Source organism: Caloenas nicobarica, chromosome 1 (genome assembly GCF_036013445.1).
Source record: "Caloenas nicobarica isolate bCalNic1 chromosome 1, bCalNic1.hap1, whole genome shotgun sequence".
NCBI classification, from domain to species: domain Eukaryota; kingdom Metazoa; phylum Chordata; class Aves; order Columbiformes; family Columbidae; genus Caloenas; species Caloenas nicobarica.
This window is the reverse complement of record NC_088245.1, coordinates 182,278,046-182,301,340: the sequence shown is the minus strand read 5'-3', so window position 1 is coordinate 182,301,340 and position 23,295 is coordinate 182,278,046. Positions and strand designations below refer to the sequence as shown.

Below are 23,295 nucleotides of genomic sequence, written 5' to 3'. Positions count from 1 at the left end.
TTTTGACATTTCTTGTCGATGTGCAGATAACTAGCAGGCATATTCTTTATCCCATGAAGGTCAAGTGAATTTGGGATAAACCTACTTTTTTTGGCCTTACATGAATGAATAGTACTTAAGGAATGAACTCATCCCAGCTCTTTTTTTTTTCAGTTTTTTAATGGTGCTAAAGAGCCTTCTGAATAGCTTTGGTTTCTTCCTTTCTATTATAGCGTTCCTTCTCAGTGGAGTAACTGAGACAAAGAGAAGTGGTAACTTGTCACGAAGCAGGAATGTGAAGGGATGGAATAAAAAAGCTTTGACTTGAACTTTGCTTCAGCTACTGCTGCCAGCCAAGGATTTTATGTGGTACACCACAGCCTCTCTGAAGGCACATAATGTACTCTCTGAAGCAGTTCAGTCTAGAAGTTGGGCAATGCTCACGTGTTTATAATAGCTAAAACCTGGTGGGAATGCCTTTTGGCTTTTAAATACTGCATGCACCTTTTAAAAAAACATATCACGTTCTGAAATCAAGGTATGCTTAAAATGAAATAAAAAGAGATGGGTGGACAGCCTGGCGAGATGCACGAATACAAATGAAGAAAGGGTGAGAGGTGGCCGTGGCACAGCTTCCAGTGACTTCAGTGCGTGACTTTGGTACCTGTGCTGCCTCCCTTCCTCCATGGTGGTCCCCCACCATGCTTGTGTCCTCTGAGCGTTCTCTCAAAAGTGAGAGGTGCTCCTCTTAATACCCTTGGTGATAACAGCATGGATAGAAATATGCAAAACCAGCTGTTTGGTCATATTTCTATTGGAATGAGAGAGGGCAAAAGACATCTAGCACTGTTACTTTGTAGTTGGTAAAATATTCTTTTCAGGCATAATTTTAAGCATCTATCATAAACATAAAACCTACACAGGCTTTCCGTTAATGCACATGAAAGCCTTTTTAATTACAGTAACCATTGTGTTTGATATTAAGTATGTCTTACATTGATTCAATCTGTTGGTCTGTTTCTTCATCTTTGTACTTGCCACAGCTGGCTGGAGTCCCACTCCGCAGACAAAGGGCTCTGCAGTCCCCTCAGGATTGTCACAGAAAACTGCGTGCTGACATTGGCCCCGTCATCTTTAGCTCTCTTAGGAAAAGTAAAGGAAGCTGCTTTCAGCATGAGTGTTTTGTGCTGGACTTTAGGACTATTCCTGTTTATTCACCAATTTATGACTTCAAGTATCTGACTGCAAGGGTTAGGAAATATATGGAAATAAAACCGTGTGTGTGTCCTACTAGAGGACTCTTACCCTGTTTCTGGTTGCTTTTGATGTTTCTGATGCAATTCCTGAAGTTGCGTCTTTCCTCCCAAATGGGTATGTTCTCTAAGAAGAATCTGTTAGCACAATTTATCTCCTGTTTCAAAGCCATGGAGAACTGTGTTTCCAGTGACAGTTTTCAGAAATGACTGGTGATAGATATTAAGAGTGTTGCAGCTTCTTACTACATCTATGTGTAAAGCTGTAGATTCTTTTGAAGAAGCAGATGGAAGAATGTTCGTGAGGAGGCGTGTGGCTGAGCACTAACTTGAGTTGGCTTTCCTGTGTTGGAGTTGAGTCTGCAGTAGAATCTAGGTAGTTCTATTTTTGTCAGCTCTGTGGTATTTTTTCCTCTGCTCTCGTGGTGAGAACTCTCCTTCCGTGATTTCCACTGCTACCCATATGCGTACGATTCTCCGTTCTCATAAATGTAGTCAGATGAGAGCATGTGGTTCCATTTTGAGAAGCTTAAACAGTTTGCAGTTCTGCAGCTGGCAGTTCCCATCTTTCAGCTAGAACTTGCAGTCGTAAATGTCACAACTTGCAGCTCTCAATGCTCCTATTCTGTTTCAACACCAAGTGAAAGAGATGAGCGAGTCTCAAGTTGGTTTACTCTAATCTCTTTAATCTTTCTGTGGTTATATTTATCTGCTTTACTTTACATTGATGTGGACTACTAGATGTGCTGTTGCAGACAGTGAGAATCTCAGCAGAGGGACGGTGTCATGTCAAACAGCTTTTGGCTGGGTTACAATTAACTTTTCTTTCTACTAATTCTTTTTCCTCTGCAACCCTTCGCAAACTCACTGTCATTCTGAGCTCCTAAGCCTGCAGCCGTGTCCTTGCAGGAGGGATATGAATTTCTGCATCTGAACTGTCACCTTGGTCTGCATCTATGTTAGCATTTTAGACCTGATCAGGACCGCACTTTTGAAGGGTATCTCCTTACTGGAGTTTGATACGTGTCAAGGGACGCATGACCTGGATTCTCTTAGGATGAGACTGAAGTGGAGGGTGTTCTCCAGCAGCACAGCTAATTCATGCCCTCTGCTAATTCCTTTCGTGGAACCAGTCTAGGCCTGGGCTGAGGTACGAACTCCTGTACCGCTTGGACAGGACCAACTGGGGTGTTAACAACACCCGATTCACTCCATAAATCCACTGTTATAATTCTGCACAGCTCTACTGATTAATGCAGACATCTTGCAATAGGAGAGCGATAGGTCACTTTGATCTACAACCCAATTCTGATTCCATCCGGGCCTTTTTTGGTAACTCCAGTGGAATGGGATTAGCACATATTACCAAGACAATGCTCCAATTCCACGTGATAGTTACAGGATGTTTCCTATGACCACCAAGAATTATCTTTTCCTATTAAGTGCAAGCCAACCTCCTAACATGCACAGCCTCACAACACCTTTGTGAAATAAAAGGGCTGGAAAAAAATCATGTTAGTTAAAAGGATGTGTTGGCATGCGTGATGTAACTGTAGGGCTGCAATCCTATTTCTGTTTATTCCTAGTAAGACAGATAAGTATTTTGTAAATATACATATATATGTACAATGAAGTATATAACATGAAATTGTGTTCGGAATTCCTTGAATGTGGATTGAAATTGTATTTGCCTATAAAGGAGTATGGAGAGTATTTTAACAGTTTTGGAAAGTCGTCATTTCTTTGTTTGTAACTCTTAAATATGTACATCTATATTATGTCTTAATATTATATTTATTTACTGCAGGGTGTTGGGAAAAACAAGATTGTTGACAGATTCCTTCACCTTTTAAACAGGCCCAGAGAGTATTTACAGCTGCATAGGTAAGAATGTGTAACATTTCTATATTTTGTGTTTATAATCTGATTTCCCATGTTTTAAAACTCATGTTTCTGAAGTTTAATTTGTACTTATTGTTTGAATCAATACCCTATCATGATAGGTGGCACACAGACCACAGGAATGTATCCATTCTATAGGCAGAGGCAATAAGCTGACAGGTTGAGGAGGTAGCACAAGAGTCTAATGCAACCACATTGCTTAACATAAGAGGAAGCAGAAGTCAAACCATACTGATATTAAACCACGCTCAGGAAGAGAGTAATGTTTTGGCGTAATTTCTGGAGAGATTTCCCTAATCATGAGGTACCATGTGAGGGAAAAAGTTCTAAGGTACTTATTTAAGTATATCACTATTAGAAAAGAAACATTTTACGTAGTAAAGGCTTCTGGGGTTTGCTTCTTTGTTTAGATTTTGGTGTTTTGTTAGTGTTGTTTTGGGGTTATTTTGGCTTTTTTTTTGTTGTTTTTTTCTTTGGCACTTCTGCTAAGCACATGTATTTCTTCCCCATAAACAAAATTCTGTTAGAAATTAGAATCTTTTTGATGTGCAAGCTAAGAAATGGACTTCAAGACAACATACCAATTGAAAACAATTCAAAAGCTGAAGTAATATAGAATTGTCTGCCTGGTTCTTTATGACATGAACTTTAAATCAATAAATTGAAATAAAGACTGAAAATGTCTAGAAACATCAGTTTCAATTAAACCTCATCCTTTTTCAGCTTCATTCCTAACCTCTCTGCCTTCAGCTTCCCAGCTTCATTATCCTATCTCTTTCCATAATCACTGTTTTTTAAATAGTGCTAATAAAAATGTACACTTTGACATTTTTCCCTTTAACAGCACAGTCTCTGTAATACTTTCCCAGCTTTTTGTCTTCAAATGTCTTGTCCTTTTATTCCTGATACTTGGACAGCTCTAGCTCATCACTTTTCTGTTGCTGTTTTCTTTTGAACTTTTCCTCTCCTATACTTCCATCACATCTTCCCTAAAGAACACTTTTGTGACCTGCTAGTTTCAGCTTTGTGTTAACTTTCCTGCTGTCTTCTCTGCTTGGAGCAGCCACCCTCTCCTTCTGGATAACACACACTATCATTTTTACAAATCCCAATTATTTCACAAAATACTCCAGTGTTTCTGTCATTCAGAGTGTGTGTTTTATTGAAAAATTGTTCTTTAATGAGGTGTGGTCAGACAGAACAGTACTTTAACATAAATTCAGGTAGCTCAGGAGAACATTGTGTACACAAGATGTTTGGGTTGATGATCAATATGTAGAATGTACATGCTAGTTGTTGCATCTCTAAGAAAAAAAAAAGTGCCTTTTTTGCCTAGTCAAAAACTTCTATAGGCTCTGTAAAGTACTGTTCATAGTTACATGCTTCTAGAGAAAGATTTGAGTAGAAAATGCTGAGTAGTCCTATGAAGTTCTACAAAAACAATTCCTGAATATAGAAAATGAAGAAATTTCTAAATCCTGGATGGCATTTTGAAATGAGGTGTGAAGAGCCCAGTCTATATAACATGTCGATAAAATTTGTAGGGTGTTTTAAACAAGGATTACAATGTTGTTAGTGCACGCTTTTGGATTGCAAAACAAAATAAGAGTAAGTTTACAAGAAACCAGTTCACTACTAAGCTTTATATATTTTGTGGGGAGAAATGCAGTCAGTGGCTTATAGTGTAAAAGTATTTTATTGGAAAATATGCTAGAATGTGCACTTCATTCTCAATAGCCCTGGGTGTTTCTGCATATTTTGAAGCTAGCTACTGTCAACAGCGTTAACCATGCTCCCAGGAGAGAATTCTAGATATCATACTTTTAATGGTGCTTATAGACCTGGATTATGAATCTAGAGCACTGAATACTCAAAGCATGCGTTTTAGTTGACTACTTTGTAAGGGGAAGAAATAATTCTACTGCTTTCTTCATGGAACATGTGGAGGCGATTCAGTGTCAGATGAAGGTGGACGTTCCCTGCCCTTTCAGAAACATGTCTGACAGATGGAACCTCATTAGTCCTTGGAATTCAGGTTGCAGACACTGTAGTTCCGCTTCAACTAGTGTCTCTGAAAATGAGTGTGCACTTGTCAGCTGCATGTCCTGAGGCGCTGAGTTTCTAGTGAGGTGGCCAATCTGTAGGAAGATGTTTTGGGGACAGACTTTTTAGCAGGGCTTGTTAAAACAGGACAAGGGGTTTTAAACTAAAGGAGGGGAGGTTCAGGCTGGACATGAGGGAGAAACTTTTTACAATGAGGGTGATAAAACACTGGCCCAGGTTGCCCAGAGAGGTGGTGGATGCCCCATCCCTGGAGACATTCCAGGCCGGGCTGGACGGGGCTCTGAGCAACCTGATCTAGGTGAAGATGTCCCTGCTCATTGCAGGGGGTTAGACTAGATGAGCTTTGAAGGTCCCTTCCAACTCAAACTATTCTATGATTCTGTAGAGTTCTTGATTTTGCCCATAGTGACTGTTACTTCATATAATTAGCTATAAAAGAGGTAATATGTATGTATGTATAATAATGCCAATACTGAATGGGTGTTGCAACTGAATAGTATCTCTTCTGGAGTAGAAAGATATGTCCTTAGCTATAAAGTGTCCTTGTTGGTGGCTATAATTAAGATGTAGCCAGAGGAGACACTGCTAGAGTGGAGAAAACTGTAAAGCTTTAAAATTATAAAACTGTAGAGCTTTAAAATTAATATAATGAAGATATTTATTGAAATGTAGTGTCGTGTAATAAATAAAAGTAGTGAATAAGTAATAGACAAAAATAATTAGACCGAATTTCTGAAGTATTCTGATTTATGAATCTACTTGCCATTTTTCAACATTTTTTTAACGATATTAAAGTGCCAGAATTATTAAGATATTCCAGAAATGTTTACTTCCAACAGCTTGGGAGGTAGATAAGGGGGAAATACACCACAGTGTAGTGTAGTACATTTTGTTATGCAATGTAATTGATGTATGTGCCTTTTATAGAAGAATATCTCACCCCACTCCGGTGGCCACTGAAGCCACGATAAGTAAAACTAGTCAAGCTCAACTCTGGCGTCTTCATTATGTACATCTGTGATTATTTAGTTGTGTAAGAACATCACCATTGCTTATAGAAATAGAAGCTTTTGATGAGCAGACTGCAGTGTAAGCTACATCAATAATTTATTGGTGGCTTATGAATGGATTTTCTGCTGCTCGGAGCTTCAGTGAATCTGCAGAAGATGTGAAACAATTAGTTCTGTTCAAGTGTTCTCTTTCTGTGTATCAAGAAAACATTCTTCTGGGAAATTAGAAAGTTTATTGTCCAAAAAAAGAATACAAGTCTTCATAAAGTCATGTGCCAAACAAGAGGGCATGTTTTTGTGGTGTATGAGTAGTGATCTCTGTAATGTCTAAAAAGTTGAAGCTGTTTATAAATGTGGTTTAACGCTTTTTCAGAAAAATACAGAATGTAGGAAGTTTACTTTTTCTTTTGCTTTTAAATTAATCTATTAGAAAATGTAGTTCTTACCTGAGGGTTTGTGACTTTAAATTAGCCGTATTAAGCCTTAGTTCTCTGTGTGATATCTTTTCTTACAAGTTGATAACTTGTTTTCTGCTTTTCTGGGTGTTAACATGTATGCTAAAGCAATTTGGTTTTGTTGTACATTTGATGTTTTACCAGTGTCAGCAAAATATTAACTGATATAGAAAGTATTTTTATTATCTGATAATCTTATTGTCATTTTAGAAGATATTACGCTACCTTATTCTGGTTTTCCTAATGTGACATTTCCTTACAAAGAATTTACTTATGATATTGCATCTTCCTGTCGAAGTTACTATGTTTATGTGATACAGGGTTCATTTTAAAAATCTACTACATTTTGTGTTGTGCCTTTTCTAGTTCCCTAATAAATTACAGTAATCTGATGATCTTTTCTTCCAAAAATTAACCGAGTTTACATATGTTATCCTTTTCAGAATAAATGTAATTTTGCTGCGATCTTTAACAATCAAATTAATGGAGAGGGTTGGGGTAGGAAAATGAGCTTATGGTGTTCCTACAAGCAATACCTACTACAAACTGTCCATTAATCTTTAGATGTTAATTTTCTTTCCCTCTTTTAGCACAGGTAATCGCTATAAAATCTAATTATCCGTTTCACCTATTGAGATCATTTAAAACTAACCTTTCAGCTTCATTGACTTCCAATTTTTTTTAAACTCCAATTAAAAAACTTGTTTCAGAAGGAATAACTTCTTCGCCCAAGACACAGATGGACACCCGATACTGTAGAATTATAGTGTCCTTGTTCTCGGAATTGCTTTTGGTTATCTTCTCTTGAAAGAAGATAGGACTGTGTAAAGCAATTTAAATGCTGATACAGCTCTGCAGATCTCTTTTAAAAATTAACAACCCAGAAAAGCTGCGTCCGTAGCGGACTGGTTTTGAAGCCAGTGCTCTTCAGCTGCACCAGTTTATTAGAGAAATCCACTGACCACAGTGAAGACATCTGTGTATATTTGTATGTCAGCAGGCCCCAAAAAAGGCTAGATAATTTTTCCTCATGATTTCTGAGTCATGAATGTCTAAATCTAGAGCATTTTCTTTTAATGTTGTAAACTGTAACCTTATAGTGTGGACTTTATTCTTCTGCAGCTCAGGTTTGGGAATAAATAATAAGACGACATATTTTTGTTACGAAGACTTACGCTGTGAAGCACTGAATGTATTTGCTAGCGTATAATAGGTATCTTTATGGTTTTTTACTCTCGCTGTTATTTTTTTCCCCTTTTCTTAAATACATTTTCGGTCAATACAGAGCTACCCTGCAAAGCTTCTGAGAGTTCATGCAAGCTGATGGTCTCTGTTTCCAACGCTGGCTTTTCATAAGCTGGCTGACTGGCTCTGCTATTGTCAGATTCCAGCTGTTAGAGACGTATTTCAGTTGTCCTTTTGTAGGAATTGAATTCAGCTCGAATGTCCTGCTGTCCAGCTGTTATGGAGAAATAGCTCAGGTTGGAAGACCCTCATGTTTCATTTTCCTTTAAGGCTGTAGTAGCAGCTTCTCACTGTTTACTCAGTGAAATGTATTATTATACACAATAAGGGGAGCTGGGAGGTGTCATGTTTCTTCATTTATAGATTTTTCATGAAAGATGGATCACGCATAAGTAATTCTGTAACTTGATTTAAGCATACAACCTGAATCAAACATGTAATTCCCTTTGGCTTTTGTTCTGCAACCTGCAGTCATACTGAGTAATGAATACCTTTATACTCCAAATAATTTCTTGGATTTTAAACAAATATGTGTCCTGCTGAGTAGCTATAATGGCCTAGCTGAAAAAAAATGGGAATTTAATGATCAGTGCATATCGATAAGTCAAAAAGGCTTTTCAGTGTCATTTTAACAGAGAAGTGAGGCAGCTGGTTGGCTTTTCAGATATTTCAGAATTTCCTAAACATAGTGGTCAGCTCATGTAGTGCAATGGCTGTATGGTAGGTTGGCTAAAGAAATTAATTTGTAAATGTCAAAGTCATGCAGATTCTTTCCTTGTGTTAAGATCGCCTACTCTTCATCAGGATAATCCGTGAGGGGATTAGCTAAACAATTAACAGTTTCAGATGGCCCTCGGCCTGATTATTTTTCAAATGCTCTTAAAATTAGGTCACAGCAGATGGGTATTTCATGTCTGATTGAAATGTAATTGACAAGATGTAGGTGTTTAGATAGATATCTCACAGAAACGAAGAACGACTATTAGAGCGTATATTCTGTGTGTGGTTTGTCTTTTCAAGTACCGTAAAGTTCCATTTGGAGAATACAAGGAAAGCCAATCATAAATCTGGTTTATCTAAGCTTGTTACCGTGAGTACCAACCCTTAAAACACAAGGTTACCTTCCATAGATACTCTCTCATGCTTTCAGCCTTAGTGTAAGTGCATAGAAAAGCCAGGACAATATTCTTTAGCACTTGTCAAGCTGGAGTAATTCCAGTGAATATGGATGTTTGTAATGTTAACTGAGGTCCTGACACCATGTCCTGTGTTTCAACAAAAGCTTTCCTGAGGACTCAAGCCTTAAAGTACAGCAGTGGAATACCTTTTCGTTTTCTTGAGTCAGATGACAATGAGTAAATTATAAAGTGAATCAAATTCTGGTTTGGTGTTTACATTTCAATGTTCTGGGGAAGAAAGTTTCAAAACATACAAGGAATATTTGCTGATGTGTCATGTAGACGGCATTAACATTTGTAATGAAGGCTTTCATACATTGATTTCATTTCTCTAAAAAAGCATCTTGCAGCCAGATAGTCCTCCAAGTGAACTAACACAAATTTCAGGAGAAGAACATCTTTCTCCTTCGTTCCTTAATTTTTCCTTCTGGCAAGTTTCAGCCTCTGTGTCTCAACATGGGATAATCCAGAGTGCTTGGAGATTTACTTTCTTTCCATCTTTGCCTCCCATCCTGCCCTGTTTCAAAGTCTGTCAATAGAGGTATTCAGCTCTTCCAAACAACTCCAAATTTTCATTTGAAAAGAGCCTGGGAGAAAGTTTGTGTCTCCAATTAATGGAGTAAGAAATGCTGAACTCACTGGATTTGTATAAAGGAGAATTCTACTCTAAACAGTAAAATAGCTATTGGGTGCATTTCTTCTCCTTTATTTTTGGAGTAATTTTTAAAATTCAATTGTTTAATAGAATTCGGATAAATCTTGAAAATTGGCAGAGGCAGAATGGACTGAACAGTCTCTGTGGTTGATGGAAGTTTCTTCCCACGCATCTGATGGTTCTTCCCTGGAAAGAAGGCATTACTGTCAAAGAAATAGCAACTGTCACCGACTTCTATGTTCAAGTAAGTCTTTAGACCTCAGAAAATGCTGCCTTCAGGGTAAATAATGCACCAGTAGCAAAAAATAAATAAAAGGCAGTGATGTGAGCTAATAAACGAAAACCATCAAAATAATTCTCAGAAGTCCTACTAAGAATTGAGTGGTACTGTCAGAAGAGTTGCTGAGTTTCAGTAGCAGATTTTTTTTTTTTTTTTAATAGAGAGCTTGTGAGGACAGCTTACTCAATAAAAATAAAAATACATTCTTAGGAAAGATATTAGCGAGCTTTTCATATTTTTCTTTTGTGATCAGGAGAAGATGAATCAGTTCAGTTGAGTAGGATGACAGTATGTCAGACGATTTTTCTCACTTGCTTCTACATTCCCATAGTCTTGCTTCTTTATGTCAGAACTATTTTCATCTTGGGCGCCAAATGTACTGAAATTAGGAGATTTTGATATTCCTGTCTTTGATAGAGCCTAGTTGATATTGAGATGCTAATATTAATAAGTGAACTCGAATTACAATTTTTAGTTCCTTTCCTGTGGGAGTGAAATTCTACAGTCTAATGTTTTGAGTGCCAGACATATTTTACACTTAGGAAAATCTGCATACTGTATTGTTCAGAAATATTTCAGACTTAGCGTATTTTTATTATACTCATGTTAGGTTTCTGAAGAACAGAAATTAATGACATCTAATTGCATAGCTTATGATTCTGAAAGGAAAATAACATTTATCTTTACTTACCCTGGCAAGATCATTTTTATATACATGGCTGAATGTAATAGCCTAAGCAATTACAGGAGTTTTGCATTCACTTACATTATCGAGCCAATGGAATTAATATTTGACTGTATATTTAGCTTCTATAATACATTGCAAATCCCCTGAAATATTTCCTTAAAATATTAAGGCTCAATAACAGCAAGGTAGAAGAAAAGAGGGAGCCACAGATAAAACAAGAAAAAAATCAGAAGCTAGATTTAGGATGTCAATTATTCTTTCATTTTGATTTCTTCTACTTTTTTTTTATTCATGCAACTTTCGTACTAGCGCTTAAGTAAACTATAAACTCCTCAGTGAAGTAAACCGTAAACTCTCCCAGTGTTTACTTCTCGCAAAGATACTGTCACTTCTGTCTTCCCTGAAGAATAAGAACAATCCAGGATTTCTGTGGGCTGCTGGTGTCACTAAGCACAAGTTAGTATTCCATATCAGAGGCTTGTGAGTGATCTCTGCAGAGCCAGAGGGCTAATTAGCTCAACAAAAATAAAATAAACAATTTTATGTTACAGTAAAATGACATTTGACATTCATGTCTTTCCTTCCATTGCCACCTGTGCCCATCCACACCACCGCTAGAGACCTTCCTTTCCTGCCATGCTCTCTTCACTTTATTTTTTCATGCATTGGCTGCTGAGTGCAAATTTATGATCTGCAAAGCATTCTGTAGTGCTTCAGCTTCCTTCACCTTATTATTGGCTTACACTTTCCTTAGAACCTCCCATTCTCTCACGTTTCTGTTACTTTAAAGCGATTACAGTTTAGGTTTGACAAATTCTTCCCTTCTTCTCCTTGGATTAATTCCTTAGAACATTTTTCATGAATTATTTCTGGCTAATTAGTAACCTGCGACTGTGCCTTCTCATACCCTAGGGGTTGGTTTACACATTTTAAAATTCTTCTGCATCTGCGACTGTATAGGCTTGAGGCAGAAATAACAGGTGATGGAGGTAGGCTGATACATACACTCTGAAAATTTAGTCCCTAAATAATCTGTGTTGAAGAAATAAAAGTCATTCTTTTATTGTTATTTTTGGATCCGTTGTTGATTTCTTTCCCCAGAGATGGGTGGGCAAGCAGGGTGACAAGACAAGCATTGTTTTTATGGCAATGGTGGGATCTCTAAGATAATGGATTAATGCTACTGCTTATTTTAGTGGTTTAGAAAGCATATGTTGCGAGTGAATGCAATATGAATATAACTATTTTGGGGAACGTTGCTGCTTGTGACAGGCTGTATTTGATGGGGTTAAATGAAGTGAAGGTGGCCCCAGCTTTGTTACCTCTCCCCTCCTGGATTAAAGCTCAGAAGAATTAGCTAAACATTAAAAATCTCCCTTCCCACCCTGTGCTTTATTCCCGTGCATGGGAAATGCTGGAATAAATCAATCGCGAGTTTAAAGTTAAACAATAAATTATTAGTTATTAGGGACAGAAATCCTGCCGACAGTAGTTGCAGATAAAGGCAGAGTGCATGTTGTGCCCTCAGTTTAAACTGCAATGAGAAGCCAGCCGTTTAATCGCTTGCTGCAAACAGGACTGTGTTTGCTTTCCTGTACCCATGGAGCTTATCAGAATATTATTGGGTTTTTTTATAAGAGGTTACAAAATTAAAAATAGAACTCAGGTGGATATTTGGAACAGTGAGTCAGCTTAGCTTAAGCAAACAGTTTTGTTATACGGTGCAGCTGTGAAAGGTAAGAGGTTTTTGTTGCCTCACATCTCCCATGCAGCGCAAAGGTTTCCTGCCTGCCCCATCGACCAGCACGTGGATCTCAAGCAGCGTAACGGGACTCTCTTGATGGGTTTTGTCACGTGGATAAGTCCATCGTTCTGTTGACGCAGACTAATCCAAATTCAGAAATATGGGAGGAAAGGGATGACATGGCCTGCTTGCCCAGAGGTTGAATTGCATATTAGTGCCCATGAAACTCTGGGAATTGTGGGACCTTCTGTCATCACCCACCTCTGAATTATTCCTTAGCTCACTGATCCCTCTGAACCCCAAGGTAAATGGGGTTGGTTTTACAGACCTGGACAAAGGTTATGACAGGTACGTCATAGAATCAGGAGGGATATTCTCTAGGTTAAGGACATGATGTATATAGGTACATCCACTGTGCTGATGTCTGTTGCTCAACCTGTCTGAATTTGCTGCTGCTTTTCATTTATCTACATTTGGTGGTGATGATGTAGATGATACTGATAAAGATTAAGGAATATTCTCATTACTGATTTTAATTGCACTATTTTAAATTTGAATGAAAAAATCATTTGAGCAATTAAAACACACAGAATTTCAAAAAGAAAAACTATGCTATTAAAAGCCTCTGTCCCATCTAAGAGCTTACACGATTCATGATATAAAATGTAGCAAGTACTAGTGAAAATTATGCCATCTGGTATCATTTAGATAGAACTAAAAATAATTGATTTTTAGAATTCCACAGGAGTATTTTTAGTCTTTTTAGTTTTTCTTGGTGATACGTGCAGAAGAGCAATTAAAACATTGATGATTTGACTATGATATTGCAAATTCCTGTTTGGTTCTGGGGAAATTTCCATGTTTGTCATGTAAATGACAGTTCAAGCATGCTTGTCTAGAAATAGTAGTAACGGTAGTTGTATGCCTACATGCAAAAGATACAGATTTGCTTTTCCGTGATTTCATTTCCAGGGTTTATGAGAAATTCAGAACTACTGTGAAAGCCCTGACAGAGACAGGGATACTCACCTTTGACTGCCAAGCTGGCACAGTGTATTTCTCAGTTCAAATTCTTCAAGAATTATAAAAATAATAGATATTTTTTCCTTTTAGAAAAAGAGTCTTCAGCTTTTCGTTTATTTGTTTGCATTTTATTGTAACTAAAATTCCTGTGTATTTTTAATTAATACTGTCTGGTTTTCCATGTTTCAGGGATACCACTGTACAAAGCCTTACCCTGCAGCCTTCTGTTAAAGACGGTCTTATCATATATGAAGATTCACCACTGGTCAGTAGTAACATTTGGATTGTATCTCTGAAAATGATTTTCATTTGAAACAAGCAGTTAAACATGCTATGAGAAATTTTTTTGTGATTTGATTACTTTCGTGGGATGGTCATTGAGTGTGGTAACATTTCATTAACTTTTACTTTGGTCACATTTGTCATGTTTGCTGTGCTAAATGCCGAATAAGGTGGTAGTGTGGGGAATCTAAATGCATAAAATGAGCATGGAAAATAATTTAGTTTGTGTATACCTGACATATTCTAACCAATACAGTGGTATTTCGAGTGGTATCTCAAACCTACGTGCTAAGTTGAACTGCAAACAGCTCTTCCAGCCGTTTTTTAGTTCTTTCAGCTTCACGTTGACAGTGTAGATGGAAACTGCTTTTGCATGTCTCTGTCAGCACTCCGCTTCGCTCTGTCGGGCTCCTCAGCTCCCTCTCTAGCACAGTCCTTTCCGTCTCTATCCCAAAAAACCAGAAACACCCACCTTTATCATCTCCCTTCTTCCTCTTCTCTGCTACACTTTGGTTATAGCTTATCCCTGTTCTTGTTTCAGTGCCACTGAGGTGTCACCACTACTGAGACATCAGTAATGCAGTTTCTTGCAGTTATTTTTGAGGGGGTTGTGATGATTTGATTCTTTTCTCTTTTAGGTAAAAGCGGTGAAGCTTGGCCATATTTTGGTAATTGATGAGGCAGACAAAGCACCAACAAATGTCACCTGCATCTTAAAAACATTAGTAGAAAGTGGGGAAATGGTTTTGTCAGATGGAAGGCGAATTGTTGCCAGTAAGTAGATGAAAGCAATTCGCTCATTTGCAGTAAGATGTAACATGTTGCTGGTTTTCAGCAATTACATTACTAAGTAGAGACCCAAAAGACTCTGAATGGAAAACATACGTTATGCTAAAATGTTAGCATTTAAAGAATTAACAGTAATTTTCTTTGCTACTTTTCCAAAGTTTTCCTAAATGAGCGTTCTCAATAATTTTGCTGAAAAAAAATATATTAAATTTAAAAAATTGTAAGTTGACCTTTCTGCTTGTCATTCACCATAAGAAACAAAGTTCTAGTTCACCAAATTATGATCTTCGTTTTGCCCATCTGGATAGCTGGGGCAGAATTTGATCAGATCTGTAACTGAAGATAGGAGTATATCTAAGGTTGAATTGTTAAGGTTTTCATCTAACCAAATATTTCATATGCTTGTATTATTTAAATATATCCTGCAGGATGAGAGTATTTTGTGATTTAATGGAATTTAATTCATGTGAATTGCAGGAACTAAATATTTTTAATTATTTTTCAAAGGAAAACCATGTTTGAAATGCCCTCTTAATGTTAGTAGACACTGTATTTTACATAATTAGTTGCTTTTTAACTGTATTGGGAACAACATGTAAGTATGAGTGGAGCAATTATTCACCTGCATGGCACAACACTTATCTTTTGCTTGTCATTATAAAGTGTAGGTGGGCATTTTTTTAAATATCTTACTAACCAGTCTCAATTCTTACTGTAGTTTCTTAGAGGAGATAACAGGATTCCCAAACACCATGTGCCACTGGAAACATGCTGCAAAGGAGCAAGTGGGGTCAGTGTGACTCATTTTAGAGAAACAGGGCCTTCACACGTGTGAAATCATGCCTCTCTGACTTCTCATGGATTTTTGTAATAACCAGGAGGAATTTCAGTCCTCTGTTCCCAAAGCAGATAATATCAGACCTGTATAAAAACACATGTTATTCGCCATTGGCTTCGGCATTTTGCTGAAATTAAGTATAAACAGGAAAGTTAGTCCCCACCGCAAGAACAGTGGATGCATTTTTATTTTTTAGATGAAACACTTTGGTTAAATTTTCAGGAAAAAAAATTACGCAACTGTAAAATGAAACCTAGAACACTATAGTGGAATGACATGCTAAGAAGCTATTGAGCCTTCTTTTGTAACTGTTCTTCTAATTCTAAGAATTCTTCTAATCTAATTATGTTTGTTTAATTCATTCACAATTGCAAAGCTTAAATATGTAATGTAAATCTTATTTCTTTTCCAGATGATGCTCATGTAGAAGGAAGGGAAAATACAATAGTTATTCATCCTGATTTTAGGATGATAGTTCTAGCGAATAGACCTGGATTTCCTTTCTTGGGTAATGACTTTTTTGGCACATTAGGTAAGTGATTTATATTAAGTGGTGATCTTGAATAGAATTGATTAATAGAATGACTGTCTTTATTCATTATATTTCATGGGAAAAAGAGATCCTTCTACATATTGATATTTGGTTTCACATAAGACACTCACGGTGAGATTCAGCTTGAAGACCAACGTGTAAATTTAGGTGTCTTACTAAAAGTGCCTGAACTTGCCCTGAAGAGAACAGCTGTATGTGGTCATCTGTGTCACAACTAATTTATTTTATGGGATCTGTCCAAAGACAGCAGATAGACAAGGATACAATAAATCGTTATTAATGAGCGTATATTGTGTACAAATATAGCAAAACCAGCTGTAAGCAACTTGATTCTTGACATGAATGGTTAACACAATTGTTCACCATTTTTATTCTCCATATCAAACAATGGGGGCTTCATGGGTGGTTCTTTTCTCTCCTCTCAGCAGAGGAGGCTAATGTCGTCTTTGGTGCTACCTGCTTTTAAATCCTCATTAGCCTCTCCATGCACATGGCTGTGTGTGATAGACCTTATTAAAATATAGGTATTTGACAAGATACTGAATTTGTCCCGGTTTCACGTAAGGCTGTCCAAATTTTGCATCAAAGTTTTTTGCGTCAAAGTTTTTCGCATCAACAGCAGCCTCATTTCAAAAAGCTCCTGGTAGGTCTTAAAAATCCTGTGTGTCAGCAAAGATTTCCCACAGCTTCATCTCACAACAGAAGAAAGAATTTGTGTTGCATAAGGGCGAGTGATGAAGTGTGCATCGACATGCATAGTCCAGTGGGCCTCGGGCAAGGCTTTGGCAGTGTTACACCTGCGGTACCAGCTGAAGGGCCCTCCAGACTCCACCGACTGTGTTGTCTACATTAGCATAGCCACTTATGCTGGTGCCCTAATTTGTGTGTCTTTATCTGTTGGCTTTGGCTGTAATGCTTATTTTACAAGAAATAATAATGTACTTGAAAAACAAGAGCAAACCCAATTCCATACTGCATGGTAACCTTTTATTTTTAAGATGTAGTTCCCATGGAATGGGCATTCCATGTCAGAGACCCATTGGTCTGAATTTCACCCAGCTATGTTGCCCCAAAATGTTTTAGTATAGCCTGTTTCTTTTTCATGACCTCATTTCCCTCCTCACATGGACCTTTTAACAAAGTCAATCATCCAAGCATTATTGCTTGTGGCCCACGTGGCAGAGGCTTGGTTGAGGCTTTGAAGTTCTTCGTTGGTTTTGTTTTTCAAGCATAGGGGCTCTTCTGCTTTTAATCCAAGTCCTTTTTCAGTAGGATCTGATGATGCTTCTGCAAAGTTTTGTACAACTCTTAAAGGACTCTTTATGAATAAACTCAATTTTATAGGTTATGATTGGGACCAATATAATACAAATATATGGAAAGAATATCTTGCCACATTTCTTACTGTACTTCAAGATGGGCAGAGAGAAAAGATAAATGCAGTATTTCCTGTAGACTTCTCAACCGGGTTTGCATTAGGGCATTCCTGCATATCAAAATTTCCCTGCATCCAGTGGTGTGTTGAAGGTGTTCACAAATTGGTCCCATTCAAACCTGTTATTCTTTCTTTGTTTCTTTTCTTTTTCTTTTTTTTTTTTCTGCTTCAGTTGACTTGTGTTTCTTCTTAAAATTAATTTCTCCCTTGTGATCACCTTCATTAAAATGACATGAGAGATCTCCATGTTTCTGGGAACCTTAATGTTCTTCATAGCAAGCTTTTCCTTCACATTTTTCAAAGTAGTCTTTGCCTTGTTTGTTTTAACAAGCAGGTACGCAGCATCCTCTTGAGCTATTGCTTTTCCATTTAAGGTGCTTTATGAAACTTAAAGGGACTGTTGTGATGCTCTCTCTTTATGAATTACTTAACCGTATACTTTTTTTTCTTTTTAGGGGACATTTTTAGTTGCCACGCTGTTGACAATCCCAAACCACAGTCTGAATTGGCTATGCTTAGACAATATGGTCCTGATGTTCCTGAGCCGATTCTTCAGAAACTGGTGGCTGCTTTTGGAGAACTCAGGAGCTTAGCTGACCAAGGAATTATTAACTACCCCTATTCAACCAGAGAAGTTGTGAACATTGTAAAACATTTACAGGTACAGCACATCAGATTTCATTGAAAACTTGAGTTCATCACTACTAATTTTTTAATGTGTGAAGCTTTTAGAAAAAGGTGCTGCCATTGTTTGTGCATTTTTATTTCATTCTTATGAAAAGTTTTACATTTTGAAGGAATCATCATATTCAGATAGTCTGAGGGTAAGGATTGCAGATGTACAGAGGCAGATATATTTTCTCTGTGTTTATTTATAGATATAAAAATACCTCGAGTGTCTGTTTTTCTATTATGAGAGAAAATACCACATTCATACTGTGAATACAGTATGCAATGTTCATACTAGCCTACATTACAAAATTGTATATTCAGCATACAATACTTCCAGGACAATGCAACTGTTTGCTTTACGTTGCTATAAAATTTTTAGCTTTAATCATTTACCGGGGCAAAACAAGTCCCTGCTGCAAAATGGTAATACATCACAGGTGGAATTTTTCGGGTGAAAATGTTAGATGGAGAACAACTTACCAAGCAGGTACCTAGGATCCATGATTGCTTCCTACACACATTTTAACTGTCAAGTCATGAATTCTGATTTAATTATGATTTTTTTTTTAAGACAACAGTAGAGCCTGACTTCTGTCTTTATAAATTGAGGATACTTTTTGTCTGAAGTATTTGAAATTTAAAGTATCTTAATACTCTTTGAATGGCAGTACTTTTATTTTGTTCTGTTTATAATAATGAAATCAGTAATTTGTTCAATTTATAGGCTATTTCTTGAATTACTGAATCCTAGATTGAGAAAAAAGATTAGTGTAAATATTACTGTAATTATCACAATATAATTTCTCAAATTCTTTGGCCTACTATTCCCATGTTTAACTCTGCCTGGTATAACAGTATTGCATGATGGTTTTGTGTTTGTGCTCATAAACATGCTCACGTACATTCATCCATATACACAGACATTTAGATCCTGCACCTTAGAATTACTGCTTTTAAAAATCTTCATCTAGATTTCTGGGGAGAATAGATTTTTGTCCTCTGTGGTCTCTGGGGTGCAATGAGGTCCTGAGGCAAAGTAAATTTGTGCTATGATAATAATATAAAGAAAAAATAATGATATCTTTATAAGTTTGTACTAAGGGTTAACAGAATCAAGACCTGAAAGCTGAGGAGTCCATCCAAACAAACATGTAAGCAGAGTAGTTTATTAGGATCCATTACCAGTTAATAGGTATTTGCTTACCAAACTGATAGAACATAGACCATGTTGATTATGTCACCGATGTCTTTAAACACAGAGTTACATTTGAAATGCAAGTGGAAGAATTACAGACCTGAGGAACAGCTGCTATGCTGCTGAAAAGCTGGTGGTTTAGGGCTCTCGTTGAATGAATTCCTCCCCGTCTTCATACTCTCTGGCTGTTCCTACCTTCCTGTGGAGGTTCTTTCCTTCATCATCTGCCTCCAAGTAGTCTGAAGTTGCCCTGTTTTCTGTCATGCACTGGTGCAGAAACATGCGGACTCTTTTTTTTTTGAGTGTAAACAGCATCTAATTGAAGATTGGAAGAGTTACATTGCTCATGGTTTTAAAGGCACTTACTCTGCTTGTGTCTCCTTCCCTTAACCAGATGAGTGTGGTCACTGCTACCTGGGTGTTGGGCACAGATCAGCGGGGAAGTTTCCTGTCTGCCGGTTTTCACCTCTTTCAAAGTCAAGTCCAAATAAATCTCCAACATGCAGCTTTGATTTCTTCTGTAGCATTTGTTTTCAAGATCCTGGCTTCTTTGAAAGGATACAACATTTTGTTTACTGTAACTTGTTTTTCAATCTGAATAATAAAAAGGCTGGGAGTAGCCAAATGTAAACAATGAGTATAAACATAATGGTTATTCCAAAGTAAGAAGCTTTTTAGGTCTTCAGGTAGAGAAGAAAGAGGAAGGAGGGAAATGAGTCAAGAAAATTGCTGGTCCTTAGGAAGGAAGGAGGGAAGTTAGTCATGTTGTTAAACAATTTCCCTTACAGCAGTTCCACAGCCCCACTCTCTTTGTACTATTGTGTTGATTTCTTTCACATAATTTTGGAATTTTTCTTCTACTGCAAAAATGGGTTAGATGTTTTGGATGAAAAAATTGCTGTTGATTACTGTTATCTGAGCATCTGAGCATCAAGGCCAGTCAGTTAAAAGAATATTGTGGTTACTTTGGCATCAACATATTATTAAGCTAATATCTGCAATCTGATTAATTGTGGTCTTCAACATATAGGGCTGCATCTACAGTGTAGTTACAAGGGTGTCTTCCTATAAACATTATGCGAATAGGGAACCTGTAACAATTTCGTTGTAGCTTAGACACTGTGTTCACAGTTAGGTTGCCTCTATACTAAATCTTCCTTAAGGAAAGTTTCTTTTGGTGAAGCATGAGATACCAGACTAGTTTGAAGACCTGGAACTGAAGGCACAGGGAAAGTTGTCTACTGCAGGTGCCGAATTTGGGTGCTGCAACTGTTTCTCCCCACTGATTGTAAAAGGAATTTGAGTCTTGGAGCTCTAGATTGCAGGTAACCTGAAGCTTTTTTTTGTCTTGCTTGCCTGCAGTTTTCAAACTGTCAAATGCCAGAAGTAGTGATGCAATGAGTGGCTTATGGGCAAGCTGAGAAGCTCTGCTCTTGCTCCATTGGGTTACCCTGTGCTGTCCGTAACTCCCTGTGTATGCTATGACTGCTCCTCTGAACAGTCTGCTCCTCAGTCTAACATACTCGTTTTCATGAGACCTTTTGTGTGTTGTTTTGCAGAGTCCAGATTTACCCAGTGTCCCTGAGAAATGTTAATCAGGCAAGCCCTGTTATTCCAGATAAAATGGAAATAGCTTTTCTACTAACTCTATTGACATTGGGAAACCTGAGATTTTTCTGATAGGCCTTCTTTCTTGTTTGTGTCTGAGACTGCTTTCTAATAGTAGGCACTAGTGTAACAATGGGGACAGACTTTTTAGAAGGGCACGTTATGACAGGACAAAGGGTAATGGTTTTAAAGTAAAAGAGAGGAGATTCAGACTAGACATGAGGAAGAAATTTTTTATGAGGGTGGTGAAACACTGGCCCGGGTTGCCCAGAGAGGTGGTAGATGCCCCATCCCTGGAGACATCTAAGTCCAGGCTGGACGGGGCTCTGAGCAACCTGATCTAGTTGAAGATGTCCCTGCTCATTGCAGGGGGTTGGACTAGCTGACCTTTAAAGGTCCCTTCCAACCCAAACTATTCTATGATACTATGAATTTTGAGGCTTTAAATATCTGAGGTAGCTTCTGGCCCTGACATCTACTAATCATCAGGCTCTTAGGCCTGTTCAGTAAGCTTTTGTGCTAAGAGAGTACTTTTTTCTGTTCAGCCTAATCTTGAAAGGAAAGTAGGCTTATCAAATCACAGTTTGTATCCCTTTCTCACCTTGCTGCCAAACACACATCAATAATAAACTTTTACCCTTTTGGCCAGCCATGCTGAATCTCAGTTACCAGTTTTCAAAGATAATTAGATTTCTGCTGATTTAATCAAAACCAGTGGCTATGTGACAGAGAGGAACTGATTAAAATGAGTCTCCCTGTGAATGAAAAGGCAGGGGAGGATTCAGCTGTTTCTCTTGGCAGTAGACGGTGGCCACTAAAGACACAAGCACTGGTTAATCAATTAGTGCATGTGTCGCTCAGGATGAGCCGCAGACATGGTGCTTCTTGCCCTGCTGACAGGACAACTGAGGAGACTCAGAGCTGGCAACATTCAGTGGAAAGGCATCGGGGATACAGGGTGAAGCAAGGGCGCGGAGGGATGAGCAGGGAGGGAGAGACCTGTTAGTGCCCCGGGGGCATGATGAGCCTTTCGGATGGTGCTGGCAGGACGGGAAATGCGTGGGCATCTGAGGTCACTGGGCTATGTAGGGAAGTGAGTAGTAGTGAGAACACAAGTTAAAAGTCTAAAACATGAGCCAACAGTGTCCCTGGCAGCCAAGAGGGCCACCCGCGTCCTGGGGTGCACCAAGCCCAGCATTGCTGGCCGGGCAGGGAGGTGATTGTCCCGCTCTGCTCTGCACTGGTGCGGCCTCATCTGGAGCACTGGGTGCAGTTCTGGGCAACACAGGATAAAAAGGATATAAAGCTACTGGAGAGTGTCCAGAAGAGGGCTACGAAGTTGGTGAAGGGTTTGGAGGGGAAGCCATATGAGGAGCTGCTAAAGTCACTTGGTTTGTTCAGCCTGGAGAAGAACAAGGCTAAGGGGAGACCTCATGGTGGTTACAGCTTCCTCACAAGGGGAGAAGGAGGGGCAGGCACCAAACTCTTCTCTTTAGTGACCAACGACAGAACCCAAGGGAATGGCAGGAAGCTGTGCCAGGGGAGGTTCAGGTTGGACATCAGGAAAAGGTTCTTCCCCCAGAGGGTGGTGGACACTGGAACAGGCTCCCCAGGGAGGTGTCACGGCCCCAAGCCTGACAGTGTTCAAGAAGAGACTGGACAACACCCTCAGACACATGGTGTGAGCTGTGGGGTTGTCCTGTGCAGGGACAGGAGTTGGACTGAATGATCCTTGTGGGTCCCTTCCAACTCAGGACATTCTATGATTCTATGAACAAAAATCTGGACTCTGCTTTTAAGCAGACTATAGCAATACATGTACTCATGAAAAGTTAGATTCAGAAAAATACGGCTTTTTCAACAAGCCAAATTCTGTCACATCTCTGCGTCAAATAAAGCATAAAATATGTATATAAAAATACAAATTTGTTAAAAGCAAAACCTATGTTATTTACTATTTTAAGGAATAGCTAAGAATCTAATCTGCAGAAATACTCTGAGGTGCACACAGAGTTGTTACTTGTAAGGGGAAGAATCAGTGAATGAGAAACAGACAGACTGATGAGAGATCAATATTTTCTCCAGTAATCTGGTTTTAAAAATCAATAGAAACCAAATGATTCTTTTTTTTGAATGTTCAACTCAACATTTTTGTTGTTGTGAGATTTTTGTTGTTGTTTGTTTTGGTTTTGGTTTGGTTTTTTGCTTCAAGTGAATTGTCATTGCTGTTCTGCAGTAAGCAGTTGTTTAGGCAGTTATTAAAAAGTGGTTGGATTTGTTCTGATTGAACAAGCGAGTTGCCATTTTTTTAATAACTGAAGTAGACAGCTTTTTGACAAGTGGCTTGTGTTCACAACAGGTTTTATTGACAGCAGCCATCAGTTGTACCTGAGGAAATAAATTTTTTATGATGTCCTACTGATACAAGAAGCATGGAACTGTTGAGG

At 38.2% G+C, this 23,295-nt stretch overlaps 1 protein-coding gene across 2 annotated transcripts in view; it reads left to right on the top strand.

Moving 5' to 3' along the window:
- VWA8 (von Willebrand factor A domain containing 8) overlaps positions 1-23,295 on the top strand; it is a 194,707-nt gene that overhangs the window by 86,981 nt on the left and 84,431 nt on the right. For both annotated transcript variants that reach the window (XM_065630544.1, XM_065630535.1), the window contains exons 21-25: positions 3,040-3,116; positions 13,666-13,741; positions 14,397-14,532; positions 15,798-15,917; positions 17,829-18,034. In XM_065630544.1, the coding sequence (XP_065486616.1) occupies positions 3,040-3,116; positions 13,666-13,741; positions 14,397-14,532; positions 15,798-15,917; positions 17,829-18,034 (615 nt within the window). The remainder of the gene's footprint in view (positions 1-3,039; positions 3,117-13,665; positions 13,742-14,396; positions 14,533-15,797; positions 15,918-17,828; positions 18,035-23,295) is intronic.